At 34.7% G+C, this 24,973-nt stretch overlaps 1 protein-coding gene across 1 annotated transcript in view; it reads right to left on the bottom strand.

Annotated features, from left to right (window-relative positions):
- DNAH5 (dynein axonemal heavy chain 5) overlaps positions 1 to 24,973 on the bottom strand; it is a 120,059-nt gene that overhangs the window by 82,607 nt on the left and 12,479 nt on the right. The window contains exons 9-24 of the mRNA XM_033519319.1: positions 24,165 to 24,272; positions 23,327 to 23,449; positions 21,258 to 21,473; positions 18,934 to 19,041; positions 18,148 to 18,233; positions 17,056 to 17,377; positions 11,869 to 12,075; positions 10,143 to 10,314; positions 8,526 to 8,671; positions 6,319 to 6,481; positions 5,653 to 5,895; positions 4,560 to 4,750; positions 4,378 to 4,477; positions 2,969 to 3,105; positions 1,448 to 1,649; positions 324 to 559 (exon numbers count right to left, since the gene is read on the bottom strand). Coding sequence (XP_033375210.1) covers positions 324 to 559; positions 1,448 to 1,649; positions 2,969 to 3,105; positions 4,378 to 4,477; positions 4,560 to 4,750; positions 5,653 to 5,895; positions 6,319 to 6,481; positions 8,526 to 8,671; positions 10,143 to 10,314; positions 11,869 to 12,075; positions 17,056 to 17,377; positions 18,148 to 18,233; positions 18,934 to 19,041; positions 21,258 to 21,473; positions 23,327 to 23,449; positions 24,165 to 24,272 — 2,760 coding nt within the window. The remainder of the gene's footprint in view (positions 1 to 323; positions 560 to 1,447; positions 1,650 to 2,968; positions 3,106 to 4,377; positions 4,478 to 4,559; positions 4,751 to 5,652; positions 5,896 to 6,318; positions 6,482 to 8,525; positions 8,672 to 10,142; positions 10,315 to 11,868; positions 12,076 to 17,055; positions 17,378 to 18,147; positions 18,234 to 18,933; positions 19,042 to 21,257; positions 21,474 to 23,326; positions 23,450 to 24,164; positions 24,273 to 24,973) is intronic.

The following is a 24,973-nucleotide window of genomic DNA, read 5'->3' as shown; positions in this document are numbered from 1 at the left end:
GGAATCTCATTTCTTTTCAAACACAGACTTCTTCCACAAACTATGAAAAGATTTCTTGCATTCAATACCTGTACTTTCATCTTCCTCTTACCTACATCATTCAATTTCTGCACTGTTCACTAAGCCACCTCTTGCCTCAGCAGGTTTACATTTGCCCAGATCAGAATTTCACACAAAAAGGTTTACAGGAACACAACAGGCCTGTCACTCAACATTCAACACATATTAAATCATACATTTTCAAAGTTCACTGTTAAGCTTTAACCCAGAAAATAACTGCTCTCTTAAACAGTACCCATACATGTAATAGTCCCACTAGCTACCTCAATGGGGCCAATTTGAAAGTCAATAGAAATCTGTAGTTCTCTGATCTCTTTTAAAGCTGACATGGCTATTCTGATATCATCCAGGTCCGTGATGCTGTGATTTAACTTCTTGCCAGTTTCCTCTATAAAAGTCAAAATTGCTTCCATCTGTGTTCTGTACTTCTTATTGCAATGACACCCCAGCAAAGTCATCCAGGCTTTGGTTTCTGATCTCAGTGCTAGCTTCAGATCAGCTAAAAATATTGAACAATTAATAGATATTAGATATTGTAGATATCTTTTAAGATGCACTATTAATCTTTTTCATTACATGTGTTCTCTTCGGTCCCAGTTCTGGTTTTTTGGTCTAACCCTTCACATACAGAGGTGATAAAATCACATGGGCACCTTGAAGTGGTTTATAAAATTGCTTGCAATTCACAATTGCTTTCCTCCTATTCTTCTCAGAATTTATCATATTTTCTACTGGAAAGATCATCTAATAACAGTAATAATTAATAGATATTAGATATCATAGATCTTTTTAGGATGTATCTACTGGAAAGTTGAGGCTAGACTCCATACTTGTCATCTGGTTCATTTACCATTATATCAACTTCTATTGCATACATCACTAATGAATTGTTTAATATTCTCATCTAAGTCTAAAATATTTTCAAAAATTAATCTTAAAAAATAATGTGGGGAGGAAATTAGGAGTCTAGTTATGAAAGCTGAAGAAACAAAATTTGGTCATAGCACTGGTGGAATTGTTAGATAGAAGGGGGTTCAGCTATCTCTGCATGCAGCCAGGCAAGGAGAAAAGTAACATAAACTTTTTATCTTACTCCAATGAAATATGTACTCATGGGAATCAGTGACAGAAGGAGGAGCAAACATTTACCATCCACCCCATAAGTAAGCAGAAGTATCCAGGTGAGGTAATAAACTCCAGCTGAGCCTCACAGATATTCTTGTGTTGCTGTTTTGCTTGCATGCATTTTTAGCTGAAACAGCAATCAGCCCTCCTCTCTCCCTTTCTCCTTTCCATTTTAATCTAGCTCACCCGTCAAAAACTGTCACCCCTCTCCTTCCTACTGGAGTTAGAAAGTACATGTCTCTGGAGAGAAGCTGAACTCTACCAGTGTACAGCGCAATAGCTCCCACGCAGATGTATTCAGGCTCAGAATTTATTTTCAGGTCCAGTTCTTGGAAATGCAGAATTTCAGATTCAAATTCAGAGAGTGATGGGCTTCCCACAATTAATTTATCAATGGTTTCCTCCTTGTCCCTCTGCCATATATGGTGGTAACAACTAAAACTCTCCAAAGCTGTAAGAACTTCCTGAAAGACATTCACAAGTTCAAAGAAAGATTCTCAGCGTCATGTATAGAGCATACATATAATTTATTGGCAGCTGCTCATTACAGTACATTACAAATGCCATAGTGCAGCAGGTTGAATCACCTCACAGAAAAAAAGGCTGCTGGTAAATTTATGCTGAAGTAAGTTCCATTACTGATCACACATTGTGCCAGAAACTCTATATTAATCACATTCAATTTGTCAGATTAGCTTAAACATTTTCCAATTAAGTGAATCTTCAATCAACAAAATCACTGGAATCAGTGGGAAGTAAAGTTTAAAGGTAGGATACGGTACACTTGTCCTTCCCTGCCATTTCTTGCGCTAGAAACTGAAACCTGAACTCCAGAGCCCAACATAACAAGAAAAATTCATTCTGAAATAATGAAGCTATGAGACAATTTTTTTTAACATAAATTTCTACACTCAGTTCAGGAATCTGATTTGAATATCATTTCATGAGTGTGCAAGAGAATTTTTTTTTTTGGTTCTCAGGAGTTCAGAAAAATGAGAAAGTTAAAATTAAATCATCACTGCCTCTAATTAAACAAGTAAATGAGAGATGAGTGCTAAAAGAGATAATCCATGTCATGGCTTATGATAAATATACTACATACAGGCATTTAAAGCTGGCTAAATGATAAAAATTTACAGTATTACAAAATACCATAATTATCCACCATTATCAACTACTCAGAACCAGCCTAGTAGGTATGCTTTAGTACCACTGAAGTTACAAGACCTCAAGTCAAAGAGTTTCACGTGGCAAGACTCTTAAAAGACTGGACCAGGCCCAGAAGAAACTGATGCAGAGCTCCCTAAAGAAATACAGTTTTCTAAAGAGTGCATAGACTAAGAACAAGGCAAAGAAGTTATGCATATCCTTTAAAATAAATCCTAACTTACACTAGCAAATCCTATGCAGCACTTAACAAATGCTAATCTGACATCCAATTTTCTTCTAAAAATCTTCATAACCTCTTCATAATGTGGCAGAAATCATGCTGGCTTCATTTGCTACACACAACACAACTACACTTAGAGTTTTTTATTATGCTTTAATTTATGCAATATTCAAAATCCCAAATCTTGGAACAGAGTACCCTTAATCCATGTTACACTTTTAAAGAATATTTGCAGATTTTCAGACACATGTTTTCCATCCACTATCCTAAACTTTTTCATTATTACATTTAATGACAGCCTTAAATGTCTACCCTTATTACCCAAGCATATTAAAAGTAATATATTAAAATCCCTCAGATAGTGATATTAAATTAACCTCTCAATTGTCTTACCCTTTTTGTAGAATTGATGGCACTGCTGAGTAAAGATACTAGTTTAATAATTTCTTTGTTCTCTGAAACATTCTTGAAGTAGTTGTGGCTTTGCACTGGGTCAGATGAACTGAGTGATGCTGCATCTGGTACATTATCTATAAAAGAAGATGCAAGTATAAAAGCAGGCTTAGAACAGACATACTGGTTAGGAGAAGTAAATTCCTACAGACAAAACCATATTTTTTCAATAAGCATGAATTTTAAAGTTAGGTGTTCTTAAAGGCAACTAGAAGTCAGAGGCCAAAATAAATTCATAAACATCCCATTTTAGTAAAATTGCTCCATCTAGGCACCCTGTCAAATTTGGAACAAGTTCCACTCCAATCATTCGAAGAGAATCTTTCCTCTTCTCTGCTCTCTCCACAAGGTTTATTTTGTATGCTTCACCTAAGTGATTTATTTATAAATCAGCATTTGCTTACCTATATATCAACACTAAGCATTTTTATTTTCTGAAATACCTCACAATTGACAATTTGAAATACAAATTAATATTAACTGTGAGAAGATGACCATAACCAATCCCCAAAAAAGGAATAAAGATTAAAAAAAGTCCATCAGTTAGCAAATATCCACAAGTTTGACTTTATCATAATTTTTTATTTAATCTCTTGCAAGCAAAATTCTTAGTTTTAAAAGACTAATTTAATCAGTTAAATTAATTCTTAACCAGTTCAAATATTACTGTCCTACTTTTTAAGTGCATAAGAGAGAGCTAACCTAAAAAGACTTAAATGTATTTTTTTATTATCTTGGGTGCAATGTAGAACAATTAACTTGGCTTGATTTTAAACCATTTCAGAGAAGAAAAACACAAAGATGCCATTCTAAATTTCCTTGAACTAATGACTTCAATAACTTAATGTCAGGTCAGAAAACAGAATAATGAAAATCCTTTTAGAAGTTCTACTCTATTCAATCTTTTACACAATCCTCTATACATCAATATTGCAATTTATATAGACATTTTTACGCAATACTAAGTATTGTGAAAGGTAAGGACAAGTTCTAAGATGCCATTTGAACATGCCAAATTACAAACCACACAGGCAAATCATGGAAGATTATTCTGTAGCAAAAGTGACGATAATTGTAAACAATATACATCCTATAACCCAAAGCAGTAAAACTCTTTAAGAAGCACAAAAAAAAATCCCCTAACCCAAATCCACAGAAGGACAAGTGGCAAACCTTATTTCTAATGAGAAAGAGATTACTTCTCTGAGGTAATTTAAAATCTATGAGGTTGTTTAAAATCTATTAAGTAAACTGTTTTTGATGCATTCTGTAATTAATATTTTCCAATATATTCTGTATAAATCACATTTTCCTAATACTGAAAATTAGTGATGTCAGTTTATCATTACCATGGATGTTTTCCTTTCCAGTCTCTTTCATCCCATCATCAGAATCGCTGTCTCTGCTCCCACACCGCAAGAGAACAACTTTTGTCTCTAACACTTTCTTCTGAAGAGAGAATAACATTTATTTTTTTATTTGCAGCTGTTTTGCACCATTTGTTCTAAGTAAGTCTGTTAAAGACACCAACCTTGGATATTCTCTCCTTACTCCACTGTCGAACTCCTTTCATTACTTTCACAATACTATCTACAGCTTTATTAAGTGTCTGCTGTACTTCATCCAAAGAGGGTGTCATGATGATATTAGGGATAGATAGGTGAATATTGGTCCTAATTATAGGATGAGCAGCTTTTTTCTGCTTAAACATACTGTGATTTTCTAAATAAAAGAAAAAAACAGAAGAAAAAACCAAAATAAAAGGCTGTGTTCATATTTTTTCAAGATATTAAACTAGGCATTGTTTTAATATAAATCAACAAATATATCTCCTAATGTAGAGTACTGAGTGTAATTTCTGAAGGGAAAAAGTATTCCTGAATAATTTATAAGATGTACTGCTAAACTTTACAGCAGCACAAGTAAAAAGTGAGTGCAAACCTATTTTTCTCCATGAAGCTCCTTTTCAGCCGGTTCTGTGCAGCTAAACTCTGTTTAGCAGACAATTTTGATATCTGGCTGTCAGCCAGCATATTAAACTGGACACAGAATCTCCTTAGAGTTATAGCATTGTATGCCTTATAGAGACCAAAGACAACTGCCCTTATTTTTGTTTCTGAATGCATGTGGCATTAAAACACTTCAAAACAGTGTTCCATCACCACATATGAAAATATCTGAAGGCAATTAGTAAGAGAAAAAAGACGCCTCTATTTTTTTTCATAGAGTTTTTTGTAAAGGCAAGGTCAAACAGATCTTGTCAAGCTGTCAAGTTCTTAACTTCTCAAGTTCATAATTGATAACTTTTAACTTAAGTGATAACTTATCAAGTTATCAAGGTCTTATCAGAAACTTATCTATCAAGTCTAGCTCCAAATGTAATATTGGCTTCAGAACAGTACAGTGAGTCCTAAGAGAAACAGCATTGTAATGACACTTTCTTACTGTCACAAGAATAAAATATGTTTGGAAACACACAATGTAACTTAACAAGACAGCTTAATCAAAATCCCTTTGTTTCCCCCTCTTTTACACTTGTGACTCTTATTTATATAGTTATGGGATATTACATTTACATTTTTCTTTATGTAGCTTAAAAGAGCAATGTACTACAATGCAGCCACCTAAGAAATTGATGGTAGATGATGCATGAATGCGCTTCCGGATGGTCTCCAGAGTGTTTCGTATGACTTTCAAAAGGGCATCAATGTTACGATTATTGAAGTAAGAAAGCAGTTCATTGGCATCTTCCTCTAATTTTTCTAAATCTATTCTCTTCCTCTTTGCTGTAGGAGACAAGCCAGCCCACATCTCACTGGAATTTTGTGAGGAAGTCAAGCTTTTTGATCTTCTTTCCTCTCCTGTAGCTAAAACATCATAAATCCATTAGTTAAGTTTACTTAAGGGACTTGAAAGTACCATAAAGCAACACCTCCACAGGTTTCAGAAATAATTTTCAGGAAGTGTAGAACTACTCATCTGTAATCTGCACCTCAATGTAACAGGTGTTTTATTCCTATCTGCCTTCTTATTCAGTACAAACTGGCATGATTATCGTCAAAATTCAAATATTATTTCTTTCAACATCCAAGTTAGATAAATAATATCAACTTATTTTGTAGATGATAAATGATTGTTTGATTATTCATTATCCAGGCAAATTCAAGGAAAAGTCTTAAGACATTACATACCATTCAGTATTTCAGTCACCTAAGATATCATGTCCCCCAAAGCAAATTATCATCATGAAAAAGAAACAAACACCAAGTAATGCAATGCAATCTTCTTACCTGTGCTATTGTCCCTTTTTTCACCACTGGGTTCAATTGACTTCTCATCTTCTTTACTGACCTGTTCCTCAGTGTCAAGTAACATGTTAATCAGATCATTAACAGAGGCTTCCACCAGTGAGCTTTTTAAGTGTAGAGTCTGAGAACCTTTTATACAGAGTTCCTGTTACCAAATCAAAACAATATGCTCTTATTGTCACAGTTCTCATGTCAATTTCACAGTCATAGCAGCCTTTATTAACACAAATGTCAAGGCCTAAGATTTGTAGAAAACCAGATCTATATACAACATTAATTTTAATTTTTTTCCAAAATATTAGGTATCACCAAGGCATCATAAATGTCTTTCAACAATTGTTTTAGCTTCTTTCTCAAATCATATGATTCATTAGTTAATATCATGAATCAATGTTTATAATGCCTAGTATCATTGAAAGGCTCCCAAAAGCAAGGGTTTCTTAATTTTTTTAACTTTTCAATGTAGACATGGGAAATTCAACACTTCTTTTAATCATTGCCAAATTACATTAATTGGCTGTGCCATAATGAGTATTAGCCAATCATATTTCCCATTTACAGCTAAACAGAAGATAAAATTTATACAAGCTGTATTTATTATTAAAATAAACATGAAAATTATCAACTGGAGAGAGAAGAAATCAAAGAATGAGATTAAATAAAATTCAGAACCTTATTACAGTATTATGCATCTTTTATTTTCCAATATTTACATCATGATCAATCAAGTATTCTTCAGCTAACTATAATCTTTATCTAAAATGGTCTTTTAAGTTTTTACTTCTTTGTTATTTTATATTTCATTCTGCTTAAACAAACATGTATACCTTTGTTTAATTAAAAATCAATAATTTGAAATATTCAGCCATTTCTAAATATTAAGAAAATCTTTGGCCTTCCTAATAGTTCTGTTAAGAGAGAAGGCAGATGTGATTTGTAGTATCACAGCAACACTAAACAAAGTACTCGGGAATTTTTTCACTGGGTAATTATTTTTGTTGTAGCAATTTCTTTAGAAACTTTAAGACACCTGTTAGGTGACAGAAGTCTAGTCCCTTCTAATGAAAAATTACAATTAGCTTACAAACTGTTACTATTTTCATTGTACCCGTAACTGGGGTTTTTATACCACTTACTCTGCTAACTCAACTCAATTGGCCATTGTAGCTGCTATGTGTGTCATTTCCATGTAGCTGTTCAAGTTTTCAGGTTACCATGCCATGAATAGAAGGTTTTTGCTCACTTTCACATATTTTTATCTTAGGGAATACACATTTTAGTACCTGTCCAATCAGGAAGGTAGCAGCAGGATCAATAAAAACAAGTATGGATTGTCAGGCTTGCAAGCTACTATTCATTCCATATAATATTATTTTAAATTTTATTCTGTATTTAACAACAGGGTGAGTTGTTACAATGGCCAAAAGAGAAAAGGCCAAAAAGTTAAATACACTAAGATAATTAAAACTTTCATTTGTAATATTTATTGCTACAAGAGAAAAGGAATGGGGATTATCTACTTGATTTTCTACTGTCTCTATCAAACAAAAGTTTATTCCAGGAGAAAACACATTAGACATTATAACCTAAAATGCAATACCTTATTATTGCCTCACAGAATTATTCTGACATTCAATTTAATTATGACCTTAATGAGCTTTCTAACCAACAATTTACATGTTTGCAGTTAATTACTCTCAACATAAAAGTATTTTGATGGGATGAAGGGTGTTTTCCCAGAACACCTTCACCCAGGTAATTCTGCATATATTTTCCACATCCCATCACCAACTCAGGAGAGTTTGAGATATTTATTACACAATCCTTTCCATAGTATTTACCCTCCTCAGGCACCTGCTGGAGAATTCCCTTATTTGAACAGGAAGAATGACCAAAAAAAGATACTATCATAGAAGCAAAATTTTCGAATGACATGAAAGCATAAAAGAATTATCATACACTATCTTGTTTGACATTAATAATTAATAGAAAAGAACATCTCAACTCAGATCTCTTTGCATTTGATACTTTTTTTCCTATGTAAGGTCCCAGCCAAGCAAGAGGGCACTTCCACGCATATCCCATGCATGCTTCATTAATTCTGCATTCAGAACTTTTTATCTCATAAAAAAGAAAAATACTTAAACTCAAAGTCATCAATCTCTTCTTCATGAAACTTATCTACTAACATTAGTCTTTTGAAGAAATTCCTCACAGCTCTGTGGTTCACCTTCTGGCAACATACAGAGTGGCACTCTATTCATGTCTTGAAGGACAGCATCAATACGAAATTCAACCAAATCATTCACTCGATCAAGCAATAACTCCAGCCCAGCTTTCGAAGAAAACAGAAGATTCAAGGCAAGCATAAAAGTTTGAATCAATAGCCTTTGCAGAGTCCTGTTTAAATTTTTACCTCAATAAACTATCATATTCAATTGTATATGAATTCTGCTCCTTAACCAATTTACTTCAAACATCTAAATTTTATGGCAAGCTTCACCACAGAAACATACTTAACTTTTTTGCACAACAGATATTTACCTAGAATATGCTATCTACATGCTAAAAGATAACTATAATATTATATAAATATAAGCTATTGTACAAATATATATCACACAGATTTTATATAAAATATTATATATAATACATTATATATAATAGAAATCTATAAATTAAACATAAATAAATGTAATTTAATTAATAAGTAAATATATATTAACTATCTTAAAATATATATTTAATATATACTATATATATTATAAACATATATAAGATTACCTTAAAGGATACATATTTCAAACATGAAGACATTAACATTTAAATGATGGCCAGCAATATTCCATCTTCTCCTATAGCTTGAACTAATTACAACTTGGAGAACCTATTAGCAGCAAAAACTTTCAGCAAACAAAATCTCTATGCTTCAAACAAATGTTAGAGGCCAAACAATAGTTAACAGAAAACAATCACTAGAAGTTTAAAAATTTAATAGTGACCTACTCTCAGTGCTGAAGGTCAAATAGCAGGAAGGTGCCTGATCCAGACTCAAATTACTGTATTATTCAAAATTAAATTGAGCATAATGTCAGGCTAGTATCCAAAATGCACTTTAATCTGGCCTTTCAACTGAAGAAAATTTCCACTATAGCTACTTATGCAATTTCAAGAAACAAAATCTGTTTGATGTATTAATTCAGCTGAAGAAAAAGGAATTTGGTATTTTCAGAAAAAAAACACATCTCAGTGTGTCTCAGCAACCTTGTGATAATCTTCTGAAAACACTACAAGCTCATCTGTTTTCTAAAGCTGTTGTCCAAGATGAATGTGCATTAATTTTAAGGAAATTGATGTTAAAAAAAAAATAATATGAAATGTTATTGAGCAATGACAGTGCCAACTGAGCCAGTGTTTTATTCCCTGAAAAGTTTGTTTTATACATTATAGAAACAAAAAAAAACAGGACTAGGGAAAGTCTGAAACCTAGGAGCTCTTTTAAAACGTAGCTATCATTCTTTAAATTCAAAATACACAGGGACTTTTGCATTGTACTTTATGCTTGGTGTAATTCCAACTGGCTAACATACACATTAGCAAAAATTTGATGAACATACAAGACAAAAAGAAGGTAAGTGTTACAAAACAAATGTTTCATGAAATACAGGACTGGTGAAAATTCTGATGTCTTTTATATACAAAATCAATTAAGTGCAAATTCTGAAAAGAACTGTAATCTCATAATATAACTTGCATTTTTATAGAACAAATAACCAGAAGTTAATGGAAGGAGGCAAGTAACCAACCTAGCTTATAAAAGACTGTATTAATATATTTCTCAATATTTGAAGACGTCCAGTTCAGTAATGTTAGACCTGGCAGGATAGCATCCTCTACATTTACTAATCGAGGAGCCATTAGTTGTTCAAAAGGGTGTTGTATTTTCAGTTTAATTCTTTTGTATTCTGCCAACATCACCTGAAATAAATAGAGAATGAAAGCATTAGTTAATATACACTGATTTGAACCTCTTCGTGTACACATATTTATGTATTTAAACTAAGAAAAATCATCTGTATGTACAATACTGAAATTCTTAAGATGTTATAATTAAATGCTTGAGAACGTTTTGCATTATTTTTGGCAGAAGTTCACTATTTGTTGTTCTTATATCTCTACATATATATTTGTTGCTCTGTGTGAAGTACTACTTCACATGGAAATCAATCTTTGATTGGACTGGTGTCGTGATGGAGTTAATTTCTTTCTCAATGGCTCACATGATGCCATGTTTTAAATCTGTGTGCAAAACTGTATTACTAAAACATTGATATTTTGGGTATTGCTAAACAGTGGTCATACAGCATTGAGTCCTTTTCTGCTTCTCACAGTACTCTGCTGGTGAGTGGGGACACACAAGATGCTGGGAAGTAATGTAGCCAGGACCACAACTGATTAATGGGATGTCATACCTATGACATCATGCTTAAAAATGAAAGCTGGGAGAAGCAGGAGGGAGGGGGACACTCAGAGCTATGGTGTTTTACTTTCCAAGTGGCTGTGATACTGCCTAGTTTTACCAGAATAATTCTTTATTTTTTCCTTGTGCATGCAGTTTTCGCCTTCCCTATTAAATTGTCTTTATCTCACCTCACATGTTTTATATTTTAACCTTCAGATTCTCTCCCCATTCCAAGGAGGGGAGTGAGGGAGCAACTGTGTGGTGCTTGGTTGCCTACTGGGCTTAAACCACATAACAGAAAAATCTTGTAAATTTCAGTCTGTAAATCAGTGTTACAGAAGACAAAAAGCCCAAGGAGAAAAATACATCTAAATGAACTTTCCAGCAATTCTAATAAGATTAGCCTTACCAGAACTTTTTTATACTATTTTCTTTCTAATGCCGCTTTAACCTGCTGATCTAGTTTCACATGTTTGGCAATAACATTATGACTTAATGTCATAAAGACTTTATGACTTATGTTTGTTTGTTGTTTTTTGTTTTCTAAGTGACTTAAAAAACATGAGAAAGAGAAGTTTCAGCTTCTCTTTTTAAATTGTTCTACAGACATCTGTGTAAAACACCAGTGCCAGAAAAAAAAGCTGCTACTTGCTGCATGCTTTACACTTTTTAAAAGCAGACCACCTGTTCCTGCCTCCCAGGTATCCTCTCAAAACAGATACTGCCCAATGTTGACTTCATTATTGGGTGAGAGATAAATTGCTTATCATTTAGAAAGTAAGCAACAGCACAAAGCATTTTGTAAGCCTCCTTTCCTCCCCATTCTCATCTCTGTCCTAGACTCTGCAGAGCTTCCCCAAACCCATGCATCTTCAAAGTAACTTCACAGAAAACGTAAAGCCAAGAAAAAATTTTAACTACCTCAAGACTGTCATACAGATAAGAAAATAGATTTGCAAATGTTTTCTTAGTGCATAATCATTGATCTTCATTTATTCTCTTCCATATGTCTAGAACCCAGGCATCTTAACGTACAGTACACATACATAAAATAACTGAAGTAAACCCACGTGCAAATTGTTGACAATCTTCTTGTACCAGACTCTCTGCTGCTGAATAACACTTGCAAATGGTGGAATTTCAAGGCACATGTGAGCCATGCAATCTGTCTCTCTGATTAAAGTTAATATTAGAGGGTCAAAATTCACAAATAATTCTCCTGTTTCTGGAGCTTTTACCAAAAGACTTGCTTGAAGTCCTCTTTTAGTTAATTCAATCTGCAGGAAATAAAGTTATCATTCATGGTAAGACAAGCCACTACATCAAAATACTTCAGTTTGCGTATAAATATCACTTTGGCAGATACTAAAATCAGTATCTGCTGACAAAGATTGATATGGTATATGAATCCAAAACAAAAACTTATTAACATGGTGTATATGGACCCAAATGCTTAGTAATCAAATTGCTATTTATCTGACAGACATTTTTCTGTTGGGTCTTGGATGTTATAAGCTGCATTCCACAGTCCAAAATCAAATCAGAGACATAGATTTTCTTGCTTCAACCATCTTAAATTTTAACCCTCATCTCCTTAGAACTTACTGTATATTCTGCAATATGTGTGCAAGGCTGCACACAACCTCCTCAATGAATTAAAGTATTTTTAGGTAACCACATATCTCAAAAGATATAATAATAAACTTATCCCCTTTCTCCTTTTGCTTGTTTTCCAATAGCTAACAGATAAACCAATCTTAATGGTACTGACAATTATATCCAACATCTGGGCAAGTATTTTAAAATACTAAAATTATTGTTTTTATAGATTTTTTTTTAATTCTTAAAAGGAAAGCTTAATCACATAATTGATTTAACTGCCTTATTTAAATACTAGACAGTTTGTTCTCTATGTGATTAGAAAGGACAGCATTCCTTAGATCACCACACAATGAAAATTTAGCTGACACCAAAAAGCAATCCTGCCTTAGACAAGCAAATCTTCCCTACATTAAAAAGTTGGCTGCTATTCTTATTTTCCAGTTCTCCTTCCACTGATGTAACTTTATTGTTTGTTATTCACTCCTCAAATTTCATGTATCACATTACATTGAGATGGAGCTTATTTCTATGCCATGGTTTCAGAACCCATTGGTATCTTTCAGTGAACTTACTTCTTTTTTTATGGAACACAGAAACTTTGCACCACCTTTCAATGTCTAAAATATAGTGGAGTATACTGCTTGCTTCAGCAATATCATGTACTATCAAGACATCTTACACAGAATTTTTCAAGAAATTATCTAATCAACTTTTGTCAATGAATATGTCATGCTCTATCCACTATCATCAGTCTTCCAAAAAAAAACAAAACCTCAACTGCCTTAAAGAGAAGTTGAATTTTTCTGTAAATTTCAACAGCAAATCCTACTGTACTAATTTTTGAGCTTCATACTCCTTTTTCCCACTCCCAAGTCTTCCTCTCCCATTTTTATGTTTTCTTCTCATGCAGTTTTCATTGTTAAGGTAACAGAAAATGGCAATGAAAATAAGGGGTACATTGAAGGCACAAATCTTATACTGCCAAATAATTATAATAACTTTAACACTTCCAGGTAATTTATTATTTTAGTATCTCCAAGTTGAACATCATTTTCTGTAGTGATATATATATATATATATATTAATAATACATTAACCATCCAGTCACAAGTAGAAAAAAGAGGGACAAAAATGTTCAGAAATCTCAGAAAGTGACAGTAAGCTTAACATTTACATTGTACAGAAGAATAAAAAGTAGTAGGAGATATAGCCCTATTTGTGTTTCATATGTACTCCCCACAGGACACTTGCCCCTCTCGAGTTTTTCTTTTGTTCAGGAGTAGAGCAGGAGCTCCACCTTGTGTTCTGTGACACGTCCACACTCGTGTGCACTCTCCTTGCCTCGAGAGAAGAGACTACAGAGCAGTAGCCGTATTTTTTTGCCGTACCTGGTAGACAAGTGTATGTATGTTATGTTAAAGTGAATGTGCTTTTCAAGTATTTTCAAGGCGTGCATGTATTTTTCAAATTTGAAATTTTATTCAAATCCACCTCCCTTTGTTCCCACCTAATGAGTATAAATTGGAGCAGGCTCAGGAAGTTTACACAGCTGCCACGTGTGATTTGACTGCTATAGGAGAAAACAGGTTGTTTTAGTACAGATCAGAATGCAGATGATTCAGACCTCATAAAGGAAGGCAGTACTTCAGGGAAAATGCCTGGAATGTTATAGCTATTTTACAAAAGATGAAAGGCAAATGTACTTGACTGCTCCATCAAGGCATGTTACGTGTCAGAAAATCTGATCACTAGATCATCTAGCCAAAGGAGCAGATGTAGCCCCACAAGAATCATACATTCTCTTTAGTCTTTATAGATGAGACAAGGCAGAGAAAACTATCATCAGTATACTTTGAATTATGCAGATATCCAGCTCAATACTGGAGTCAAAACAGAAACTGAGTCCAAGATAGAAACACTAAACAAATGCAAGAAGGCTTCTTGAATTCATTCTATAAAATATGAGGGATATGCACCAGCTCTCTGTGAAGAGCTCATGAAAACATATGAACTTCCTATATTAGAAGAATAAGCATTGAAGTTAAAGACATTTTTAAGTATGACAGGAGTTTTTTATTACTGCCTGGAAGCAGGACTGATTCTATGCAGGTTAGTGGTGCCAAATTTGGATATGATGTACCTGAAACATAATGTATAATGAAACAACAGCTGAGGTGAGTTGATTCCCAACTTGCACTGAACTCCAGATTAATCATCAATAATACATATTCAGTACTAAGTCTCAATACAGTATATTTTATGTACTCTAATATTGCAATCATTTCTCCTGGCTTACTATACAAAATTGACAACAAAAAATCCCACTTATAGTATCAGATAATCAAATCTGGTGACTCTTGAAACTACACTGTACACATGTCAAATGCAAGTGTGACAAAGGAAGGATCAGGAAAACATAATATATTTAGACTGGAGAAAAGGAAGCTGGAATCTCTGATCCCAGATCTGGTCTGTCTAAGACAATCTTTGAAAAGACTGATGTTTATCAGCATCAGAGATTTCCGCAGTTTGGCCTGAGTTCCAAAAACAACAGGCAAATGCATTGACAGGTGTCACACTACCTTCAAAACCACAATCTGGAGATTCTGATCCTTCTTTTTCAGCTTTGCAAAGCTGAGGCAAATTTTTCTCTAAGATGCTTTTTGACAAGGCAACAAATAAACTGTAGGTGAAAAATATGCCAAAACACTTGTAAAAAATTTTTTGTAAAAAATTTGCAGAGATTTCAAGGCTTTAAAGTAGCCCCTGCAGTAGCCATCTGATAATATAAAGGTAGTCAGAGATTCTATGTACAAATCCAAGAAGGCAAAATGAGTCAAATGAGATTTAGAATTTAAGGCAAACCATGTTCTCTGAAGAATATTCAGGCCACAAAATGTTCTGCCTGTAAGACCCCAAACAACTCACTCAACAAGACACATAAAAAGCGCTTATGGTTGTTCATATACCCAAAGTTAGACACATGGAAGAAACACAAACCAGATATTCTCAAGAGATCAAAACAACAAAACAGACTTTTCTGGCACTGTAGAAAATCACAGAACTTTGGCAAAATATTCAGTCAACATAAAACACTTCTCAAAGCATTAAATTGGCACATCCAACTTGACAAACTCTAAGTCCACTTGATTTTAAGTTACTCAAAAAATTCCAAGAAAAAGGAATTAGAAGAAGAAAGATAAAGAGAGAAAGAGAGAAAATATATAGAATAGCACACATATAGCTATCAACTCCTGGGTTCCAGAAGTGTTCAGATAGAAATTCCAAGAGGAGGTAGAGTGAAGACATTGGCCTTCCCCTTGGCTGGACTTCTAGTCATTTGGCCACTCAGGAGCTGGGTTAGGGGCTCCAGAGGTGGGTGTGGATCAGTGCTCTGGTGCACCAGGGATTGGCAGCCGCTGCAGGCTGGGATACAGGATCCAGGGGTGGGCTGTGGGACAGCAAAAGGCCCACACACACACATCCCAAAATTGTCAGTAAGAAGTGAAATTGCTTTGTACTGGTTCTGACTGGGTTAATTTTCTCTGTTGACATTTAATTTTCTTCATAGCAGCTTATATGGTGTCATCAGATATGTTATCAAAACAAAGCTGATAACACAATAATGTTTCAGCTGAACAGTGCTTATACAGCATCAAGGCCTTCTCTTGTTCTCACTGTGTCCATACAGTGAGTAGACTGGGGGCTTGGAAGTGGGGATGAACAGTGCAAAAGAGGCTGTGAGGGGACAAAACCAGGCAGATGTCATGAAAGGATGCTACAAAATAAGCAAAGGGATAGTCTTTGCCAGATAACGTCATGTTCAGCAATAAAAAGGGAAAGGCAGGGATTGAAGGGGTTAGCCACCCTCTGCTCTGGAATTGGTCACACATTGTTTGACCCATGGGAGATGGTGAGAAACTGCCTCTGCAGCACTTTATTTTCCCTTTCTTTTTCTTTCTCCATTTCTCCTTCACTAGCTAAACAACTTACCTTGACCCACAAGTTTTCTTGCTTTTCCTTTCCTTTTCCCTCTTACTGGGGGTGCTTTGGGGGAAGTGAAGGAGCATTTGTGTGGTGCTTAGCTGCTTTTCAGGATTAACCCACAACTGGCTCAAAGCCCAGTGGTACACTGAGTATGCTATTATCTGTTCAGACTGGATGCTTTTTACATGTATGTTTACAGAGTGTACCCATGGATTATCACTCAAAATAAAATTTGTATTGTCCAGAGCAGAGAAAATCTCTGTGTCTGCTTTCACCTTAAGCCAGCCAGCTGACAAAACTCCTCTCCCCACACATGATGATCTTGCACCAGTCAAAAGAATATGGCAGAGACAGAGGGGCAGCTAAGCCTTCCACTGGATATTCATTTTATGTTTTCTTTCTTGTTATAATTGTTAAAAATCTTATTATAACTTGTTAGTTATAATTAAGTTCTTTTAGTTGCTCCTAAATTCAGATAGAAGTACTACAGGCCCTATTTTTTTAACAGGAACACTTTCTTGTAAAATAACTTTTCTTATTCCATCTCTCATTTGAGAGTTATTCTAAGTCTATAGTTAAGCATACCTGATTACTGCTGCTAACCAGGGATTCCACCATTTAAAAATTTTTTCTTTAAGGAATCTCTTAATCAAAATCAGCTGCCTTACCTGCTGAAGCCATTCTCTGTGGTAGATCACTTCAAATTTCATAAGAACTTTTGCTACTTTGTTGTAATTGCGAATTATGCTCTTGCCATCTGGTGTTCGCAGAACTGCTGGATGTCTCTGGAAAGTCTCCATGGGCTCCTTGATCCTATGGAATAGGTGGCGTGCCCACAAGATCTTGCCAGCTACTGGAGGCAGATTACGAGCCAGTGGTGGGTCCTTCTTGTGCCTAGTGTAGATCTTACAGACTGTTTCTATGTCATGGCCATAGTTTTGAAATATTTTCTGATACTTTTCATCAATGCCAAGATTTGGGATTTGCAATCTGCTTAGAAAAGAATAATCATGAAGAAATGCCTCCAACACTTCTGAAATCCTTCTAATGCATTGGTGGAAAATACAGTCCTTCCAGATTCCCTTGCATGCTTAAGAAAATAACTACTTCAGCAGCAGAGTTTTCAGCTTGAACAAATGCTGTCACAACCTGATTCCAAGCAACAAAGATTTAGACCAGATGATAAAAGTTTCCAAGTAAGCCTATACATTTTCTGTTTTGTCACTGTTTTCAAGCACTGGGCTGAAATAATGTGCAGCAAACTGTAACCAATTCACCACTAGCTGTCTATTCTATTAAACAGAGTATAATACAAAAATTGGCAGAAAAAAGGGTGAGACTGTTTTGCAACAATGTTAATTTATAAAGATAAATTTCACTGTTTCTTAATAAAAGCATTTTACTCTCTTCTGACTATCTTGTGGTAACAAATGAATGTCGTTCAAACACAAAGCTAATGCAAATATTCTTAACAGACAAAGATTCTCTGTCCTTAGGCTGATTTTGAAAGATGAAGTTCAAAGTCCACTTATATTTTGCATTTTCTGATACAAAAATTATTAAAATTTTATTCATTTAAGCTACTAAGACAACTCTTAACAGGGCTGAAAAGCTGAGAGTAAAAAGGTTGAGTTGGTTTCCTTTGTATTTAAGAAAATGCCTCCTGTTCTGCAGCCTCCTCCCCCTGCCCTTTCCACCATCCTCAATGTCTTATTTCCACTGCCTGGCAGAGTTTTAGCAATCTAAATAGGACATATTACCTTTCAAATTTCTGCAACATACTCAGTGCCCTTTCAGTGTTCAAAATACTTTCAAAGGTGATGTCCATGAAACTTCTTAATTGATCCTGAAGAAGAGTAAATAATTCTACATTGGAGAAGTCCGTAAGGAACACACATCAAATATGCCAAGTATTATTTGGCAGGATTTAACTTGAGATACATTGGAAGATAATTTGTTTACGTGAAACTTCTCTCAATAAGTATTATTTTTCCCTTTCTTTCTTCCCAAAATAATTAAACAAAACACAGCCAACTTTTGAGGCATTTTCTTTCCAAGTTCCCTCTGTAGCTGTGCAACCAACAAAAGTTTCTGTACCCTCCAATGTTGTACCATGCTGAGGCCTTGAAGAATGCTTGGTTACCTTTTCGGCAGCCAAAGCAAGACCAGCATTTATTTTAATTTTATTTCTTTTCTTCTGGAAATACCCTGTTCTTTCACCAACATGTGATTTCAAAATTATTGGAAAGTTAATTATCTGACTTATTTGTACTATGCTCCTATTCACTCAGTGTAATCACCCATTTTAGTTATTCTTGCCAGCATACAGGAATGAAAAATCCTTTTGTTGGAGGCTCCTCAATGGCCTATTCCATTAAACTACTCTGAAAGATAATAAATGGAAGCTTTAAAGTGGAAATATATTAGAACAATTTTTTAATTTCAGAATACAAACTTGGAGATTTGCAAAATTTTTCTGATGGTAACTCAGAGTGTAATAAAGCTTAATCAGTAAATTAAATTCTTAATTGTATCATAAAACCTACATGAAGATCATTTATGTCTTTGTAAAACTCTTCATAGTCTTGGTCAAAATCAGTCTTCCGCTGATCCAAGAAATCATAATGCTTATTCTTCATGTTGTCAACAATGCTCTAAACAGTTTCACAGAGAAAGAAAACTATTACCAAAAATGTCTTATGAAAAAGACTTACCACACCAAACATTTAGCACAACAGGCTGTGCACACTCACACTTTACCTTTGCTAATATTTCCCAGTACTTACTGAGTAATATAAGCAAACCCTTTAAAAGAAATATTTGCAGGAATCCAGTTGGTGTAATGTCCATTCAAATTTCATTTATATTATTTCTGCTTCAAGTCAATTAGAACAGACAGAAAATTCAAATCTGCTTTTCATCAAAGACATTTTTACTCATTAAGCATTGTCATGCAGATGTTCATTTCATTTCAAAACTTGAAGTTCAACAGAGAAAAATATTTTCACATTATTATTTTCCATGTCCTTTAAACAACTGATTCCATATGTATATATAGACTATTCAAAAAGCACAGTAAGATGCAGCACATTACCAGCCTACAATTTAGTATTCCTGGCTTCTCTTACACAGCTGCTGTCCACACACTTCAAAGTAGATCTTAATCAGCATATCCCTTGAGCTGTACACACAGATAAAATATTTCTAATGATAAACTACTGTTCAACATCCTAGTAGTTTACCACAGTATAACTATGGAACTCAGCATATTTTCAGCTCAGCTGAATTCCATCATTTTATGGTAAGTCAACTGAAACTCAGTTTCATTGCATTGCTGTAAATAAAAATTCCATATTTTTCTCTAACAAGCAAATCCTAGATAGGGACTAGGTGTTAAAGCATAAAGAACAGCAAAATAGCAAATTCCTATTGTAAAAAAAATTTAAGACATGTAATCAGTAACATAATAACTACAGCTATGGTCTATATCAAATACTTCAGTACTTCAATTTTGTCGCTTTAAAAAGACGTGCAATCACTTTTCTGCCCTTTACACAACCAATCCAGAGCCTTCCATGAAAAATTTTTTACCTAAGTACTCTTCATCCCAAAACACAATTGACTCTACAGCAGGTAGGTCTCACACAAAGCTCTTGTTCAAGGACTTGGGTGCTGCAATGGATAGTGAGGTGCACTTGTATAGAGTTTTCATCACAGCCTGGGCTGATGGTCACAGGCAGCTTTTCAAACACAAATGCCCCAAACAAATCAGATTCCTGTGTTCCAGCCTACCAAAATAGTACCTTAATTGCATGATCTGTAAATTCTGAGCAACCTGGGTTGCTGAGAAGCCTGGTGGCACAGCTTTGGAGAGCAGCCCTTGGAAACAAAATTTAGAGCAGTCCACGCCTGTCCTGGCCACATGGAAGAGTCTTGATATCCTTATAGCTGTGCCCTGGCTAACTCTCAGTAGACTACAGAACGGAACAAAGTGGAAAACTTGCTGCTGTGAAGGATGTTTTAAAGGAATCAAAACCCCAGACTAGAGAGGGAGTAAAGCAAACCAGGAAGGACCACAGAATGGTCACGTTTTATACTACAGTTATTTCACTAAGGCAAACTGATTGACTCCTGACCATAACAAAAAGGCAAAGGACAAAGTATAGCAAACTAGAATTCCATATTTGCCTGTACAGCCACTGTATCATATGTGATCTCAAAAAGCTATCTACAAAGTCCTCACATTGAGTACTTTTGATTTATTTTAATATTTACAGATGCAATAATTATGATACTGCACTAATATTTACACAAAAAAGTAAGCTAACTCAAGCTCAGTAAAAGCAGAAAATACTCCATTTGGTAGCAAAGAAAGCTATCTGAGAAAGAAGGAAAGAAAAGAATATGACTTAACATATTTATGTTCTTAGAAGGTCTCCTTATTGCTCATGTCACACTTCTCTTAAAAAAAATCAGGAAAGAAAACTGCATAGTAATACTAAAGGAGCAAAGGGGCACTTACAGCTAGCCCAACATTTGTTGAGACAGAAATGTAGCACTTCTCACTTTTTCTCCTGATCATAGCACAAAACCATGCTCCTATTACTCCTGTTACAGAGTTACACCACTTTGTTGCTTATTTCAATCAGCTTTGATTTTAGCATACTTCTTTCACATGTCCACTTGCACCTTTTTTTTTCATCCTGTCTGCTCATTTCCCCAGTAATCACATATTTACATTGCAATTACCCAGTAATTTTAGCACAACTAAAGAGTTAATTTTTCTCTCAATAAACACTTCCTTAATTTTCATAATTTTGTTTTAAAGGTACAAGTTAGACTGACACAATATACAAAAGCTGATGTGTACCTGATATTTTGTGATCATTTCTTCCAATCCCTCTATCTTAGATTCCTGTAGAACTGAGTAGGTTCTCATAGTATTGAAAACATCTATTATCTTTACCAGACGACGATGAAAAGCTTCAAATTTTCCAAATATATACATCTCACTAAAATCAAATTGTCTTCCAGCTGGATTTTGTTCCAAATTCTCTTTTATCTTGTGGAAACAACTTTGATATTCCTTAAAACACAGAATTTAAAAGAAGGTCAAGCATATAACAAAAGGCACAGAACAAAATTTACATAGACAAGGTTATTATCTTAACCTGATAGCTAGTAGAACTTGCATCAATAAACAATCACGAACACTATAAAGAGAGTAACAGAATTTACCTCTGAAAACTAACCCATCAATGCCATTAAAGGATTCTACACTTCATCAAATGACTGAACTGCACATATATGTATTTGTACATGCCTTTATCTAGCATGAAATTCTGTTCCCTCCATTTCATAGCAGGGTTTGATGTGTTTCCTGATTAACCAAGATGAAAACTCAGTTTCCAGAGACTGAAAATACATGCTGAGCAGTTTTACTGAGTAATTAAGGTTCAAAAATCACTTTCAAGAGTAAATCACTTCTTTAAGTTTTAATGCCAGTCCATAGCAGCTTCTACTTTTCATTCTACATTCATAACAAGGCACAAACCTTACTCCAAACATGCTAAAGTCTTCCCAAAGTCAAAGTAACTAGTCAACATATTTGCTTGAAATAGTTTTTTTCAAGCAGTTTTCTTTATAATGAAATGTTCATTCCTTTATCACATTTATGTATGAATAAATCCACTTGGAGATATCAGTTCAAAGGGTCCAGCTTTTCCTAATCCCACTTGGAGATATCAATACAAAGGGTCCAGATTTTGCTATGTTGTTAGTGATTCAAATTGTAAGTTTTAATTTATTGAATTTCTGAAAGCTTCTGGAACTAATAAGACTCAAATGAATACCTAATTTTTCAAAATATTTTCATGCAGCAACTGGACAATTTGATACATCTTTATAGAAAAATACAAGTTCAGTGCTCATTGCTGATGGTAAGATGTCATACAAATGTACACTGATTTATGTTAGAATTAGGCAAGATTTGTTGCTTCAGGAGATAGTAGGATAAAGCTCTAGTCCTGCAAGCCCATATTAGGAATTAAAAAAAAATAATGCAGAAAACCTATATGAAGCTCACGATATGTAGAGAAAATAGACTAAAGAGAGAGTCAGAGTCTTCTTCACAGTAACTCGTGGACAGAAGCCAAGAAGCAAAGGGCATAAATTGAAATGGATGAGGTTCTGACTGGATATACGGAGAGAATCTTTCATCCCGAGGACAGTCGAACAGTTAAAGAGGCTGCCCAAAAAGACTGTACAATCTCTCCATCCTTAGAGAACCTCAAGATAGGACTGGATAAAGGATTGGGAAACCAAGTTTGATCTTATACTGCCCCTGCTTTGGATTTGAATAGAAGCTTGAACTAGATACCTGCTGAGGACCCTTCCAAGCCAAATTATTGTATAATACTATGCTTTAAGGGGCAAAAAAAGAACAAAGAAAAATAAAATTTAAAAATTATCACAGAAGGTTATTAAAAAAACCCCAAAGCTATCTTCCTGACAAGTCTAGGCCAACTGAACAGCTGTATTTTTCTTAGTTCACTAAATTGCCCTTTCTAAATGTATAGCTTGTCTACACATCTTTGAAATATATTCAGTTCAGTAATTCTCCTTGTTTTAATTTCTTTTTCATAACTCTCCACATCAAGTGAGAAGACACTAGCTAGAGAATCACAGGCATGAAAATCCAAACAATTATCTTATAAGCATAGTTAAGATTGACTAAGCATCAAAATTCTGTTTCCAGAAGATCAACAGGCAACAGATTAAATTCCTTGTTAGCTCTAGCATAAACATTCCAGTTCCAGTGGACATTTTTCAGTTAACTCATTTTCTTCAAGACAAAAGTGCATTCTCACATAAAATCTTCCTATTCTTGCTCTCCTAAATATCACCTTATAATATTTTCTATATGTTCTTCCCACCTACCTGTTTAAGTCTAATAGCTGCTTGTAGCTTTTCCACAACTCTCTCCTGCGGTTGATTCCAGATGGTGGTTGTGTCATTGTTTGCAATGTAAGATTTACATGCTGTGATCATCTGATTGGTCACCTAAAAGCAGTTTTGACTTCATGATAAAAACCAGCATTTCAAGACAAAGCAGATCATGCCATTCCCTCAGTCTCATCCCATTCCTCTGACTCCACTGACCTAAAGCCTGACAAATAGCAGTACCAAATACCAGCCACATCAATAGACTGACTCCTTGCAACACCCAGCCTCCAGAACGTGACATGACAAAAATGTTGTTGATTAACTATGCTCATCCTAAACCTACACATCTTGTACCAAGCTTGAAATAGCATTGATGGCTACAAAGTCATAAAGCTTCATCTCTTCTGAAGGCAAAGGTAAAATCAAGAGCTCATGAGAGTACAAATGGTAAAGAATAGGTTGTCTTTCCAATCCATTTCCTTCTTTATGCAAATATGTGGAGGTTTAAGGGCAATATGAATTTAAAGTATTTGGTTCTACAAAAAAAAAAACAAAAAACATTCATAACAGGCAAAACTTGTAACAAAAAAGTTACTCTGTGTACATCAGAGGTGAGATTTAAATCTGAAAATGTTCCTACAACTCCAAATTACGGCAGTAAAATAATAACAATTTGAAGTAGTTTATCACTATTTCCAATTCTTTATGTGTTCAAAAAGCAGCAATAAAGTGCTGCCTCTCCAATTGCTTGGTTCCTTTGTGTTTTCTCTTGCACTCAAGCAACAACACAGTAAACAATTTGGGAATATTTCTTTTCCCACTGAGCACCAACCTTCACAAACAGTGAGGAGATCTTTTCAGAAGTGTTGTAATATTGAGAGATACTCTGAATCATTTTAATTGCATTTATGAGCCCTGGAATAGAATCCAGCATGGACACCTGGAAAGAAACACACAGTCTGAAGTCTGCTTAGTACCCTTGTTACCACATATTAGCACAATACCTAGTTAGTGAATGCAGAAGAATTATGAACATGGTCTTTGGAATGGTTTTGTCCCTGTCTACCTGGACTTCTCCCACAGAGCTGCCTGTCCTGTGTCATTCTCCAAGCTCTACAATTTAATTTGGGGGGAAAATTTTCACTAGAATCTTGGCTGGTACAATTCAGATTAGTGAGTGAATTTTGGTAGAAGGCCTCTTCAAAAGAACCCTTTTTTCACAAAGAAAGTGTGTTTATATGCTCAGTTGCTGAACCTGATGTGAGCTTGCATATAAAGAGAACCCCTTCACCACTTGGAAAGAGAAGGAAGAGAAACAGGGATTGAAGGGGTGAAGCTGAGCCCGGTCGTGCAGATATGTGGCTTTAATTTCTAATTTCGTTTGTCACTAGCCAAATGTATTTCACTATCAATAAAGATATTTTTTGCCAAACTGAGTCTGTTTTGCCCATGATTATAGAGAGTGATGCTCCTGTCATGGAAAAATACATGAGCCTTTTCATATTATATTCTCATCCCATCCTACTGAGTATGAGGATTGAGAGAACACTTGATGAATAGCCAAGGTCACACCATCACACCCATTTTAATTCTTCATATCCCTTGTGGCCTTCAGTAAGTTTTGTGTATAAGACAAATGTC

Source organism: Parus major, chromosome 2 (assembly GCF_001522545.3).
Source record: "Parus major isolate Abel chromosome 2, Parus_major1.1, whole genome shotgun sequence".
NCBI lineage: Eukaryota > Metazoa > Chordata > Aves > Passeriformes > Paridae > Parus > Parus major.
Note: the sequence above shows the minus strand (reverse complement) of the source record. Positions and strands in the feature narration are given on the sequence as shown.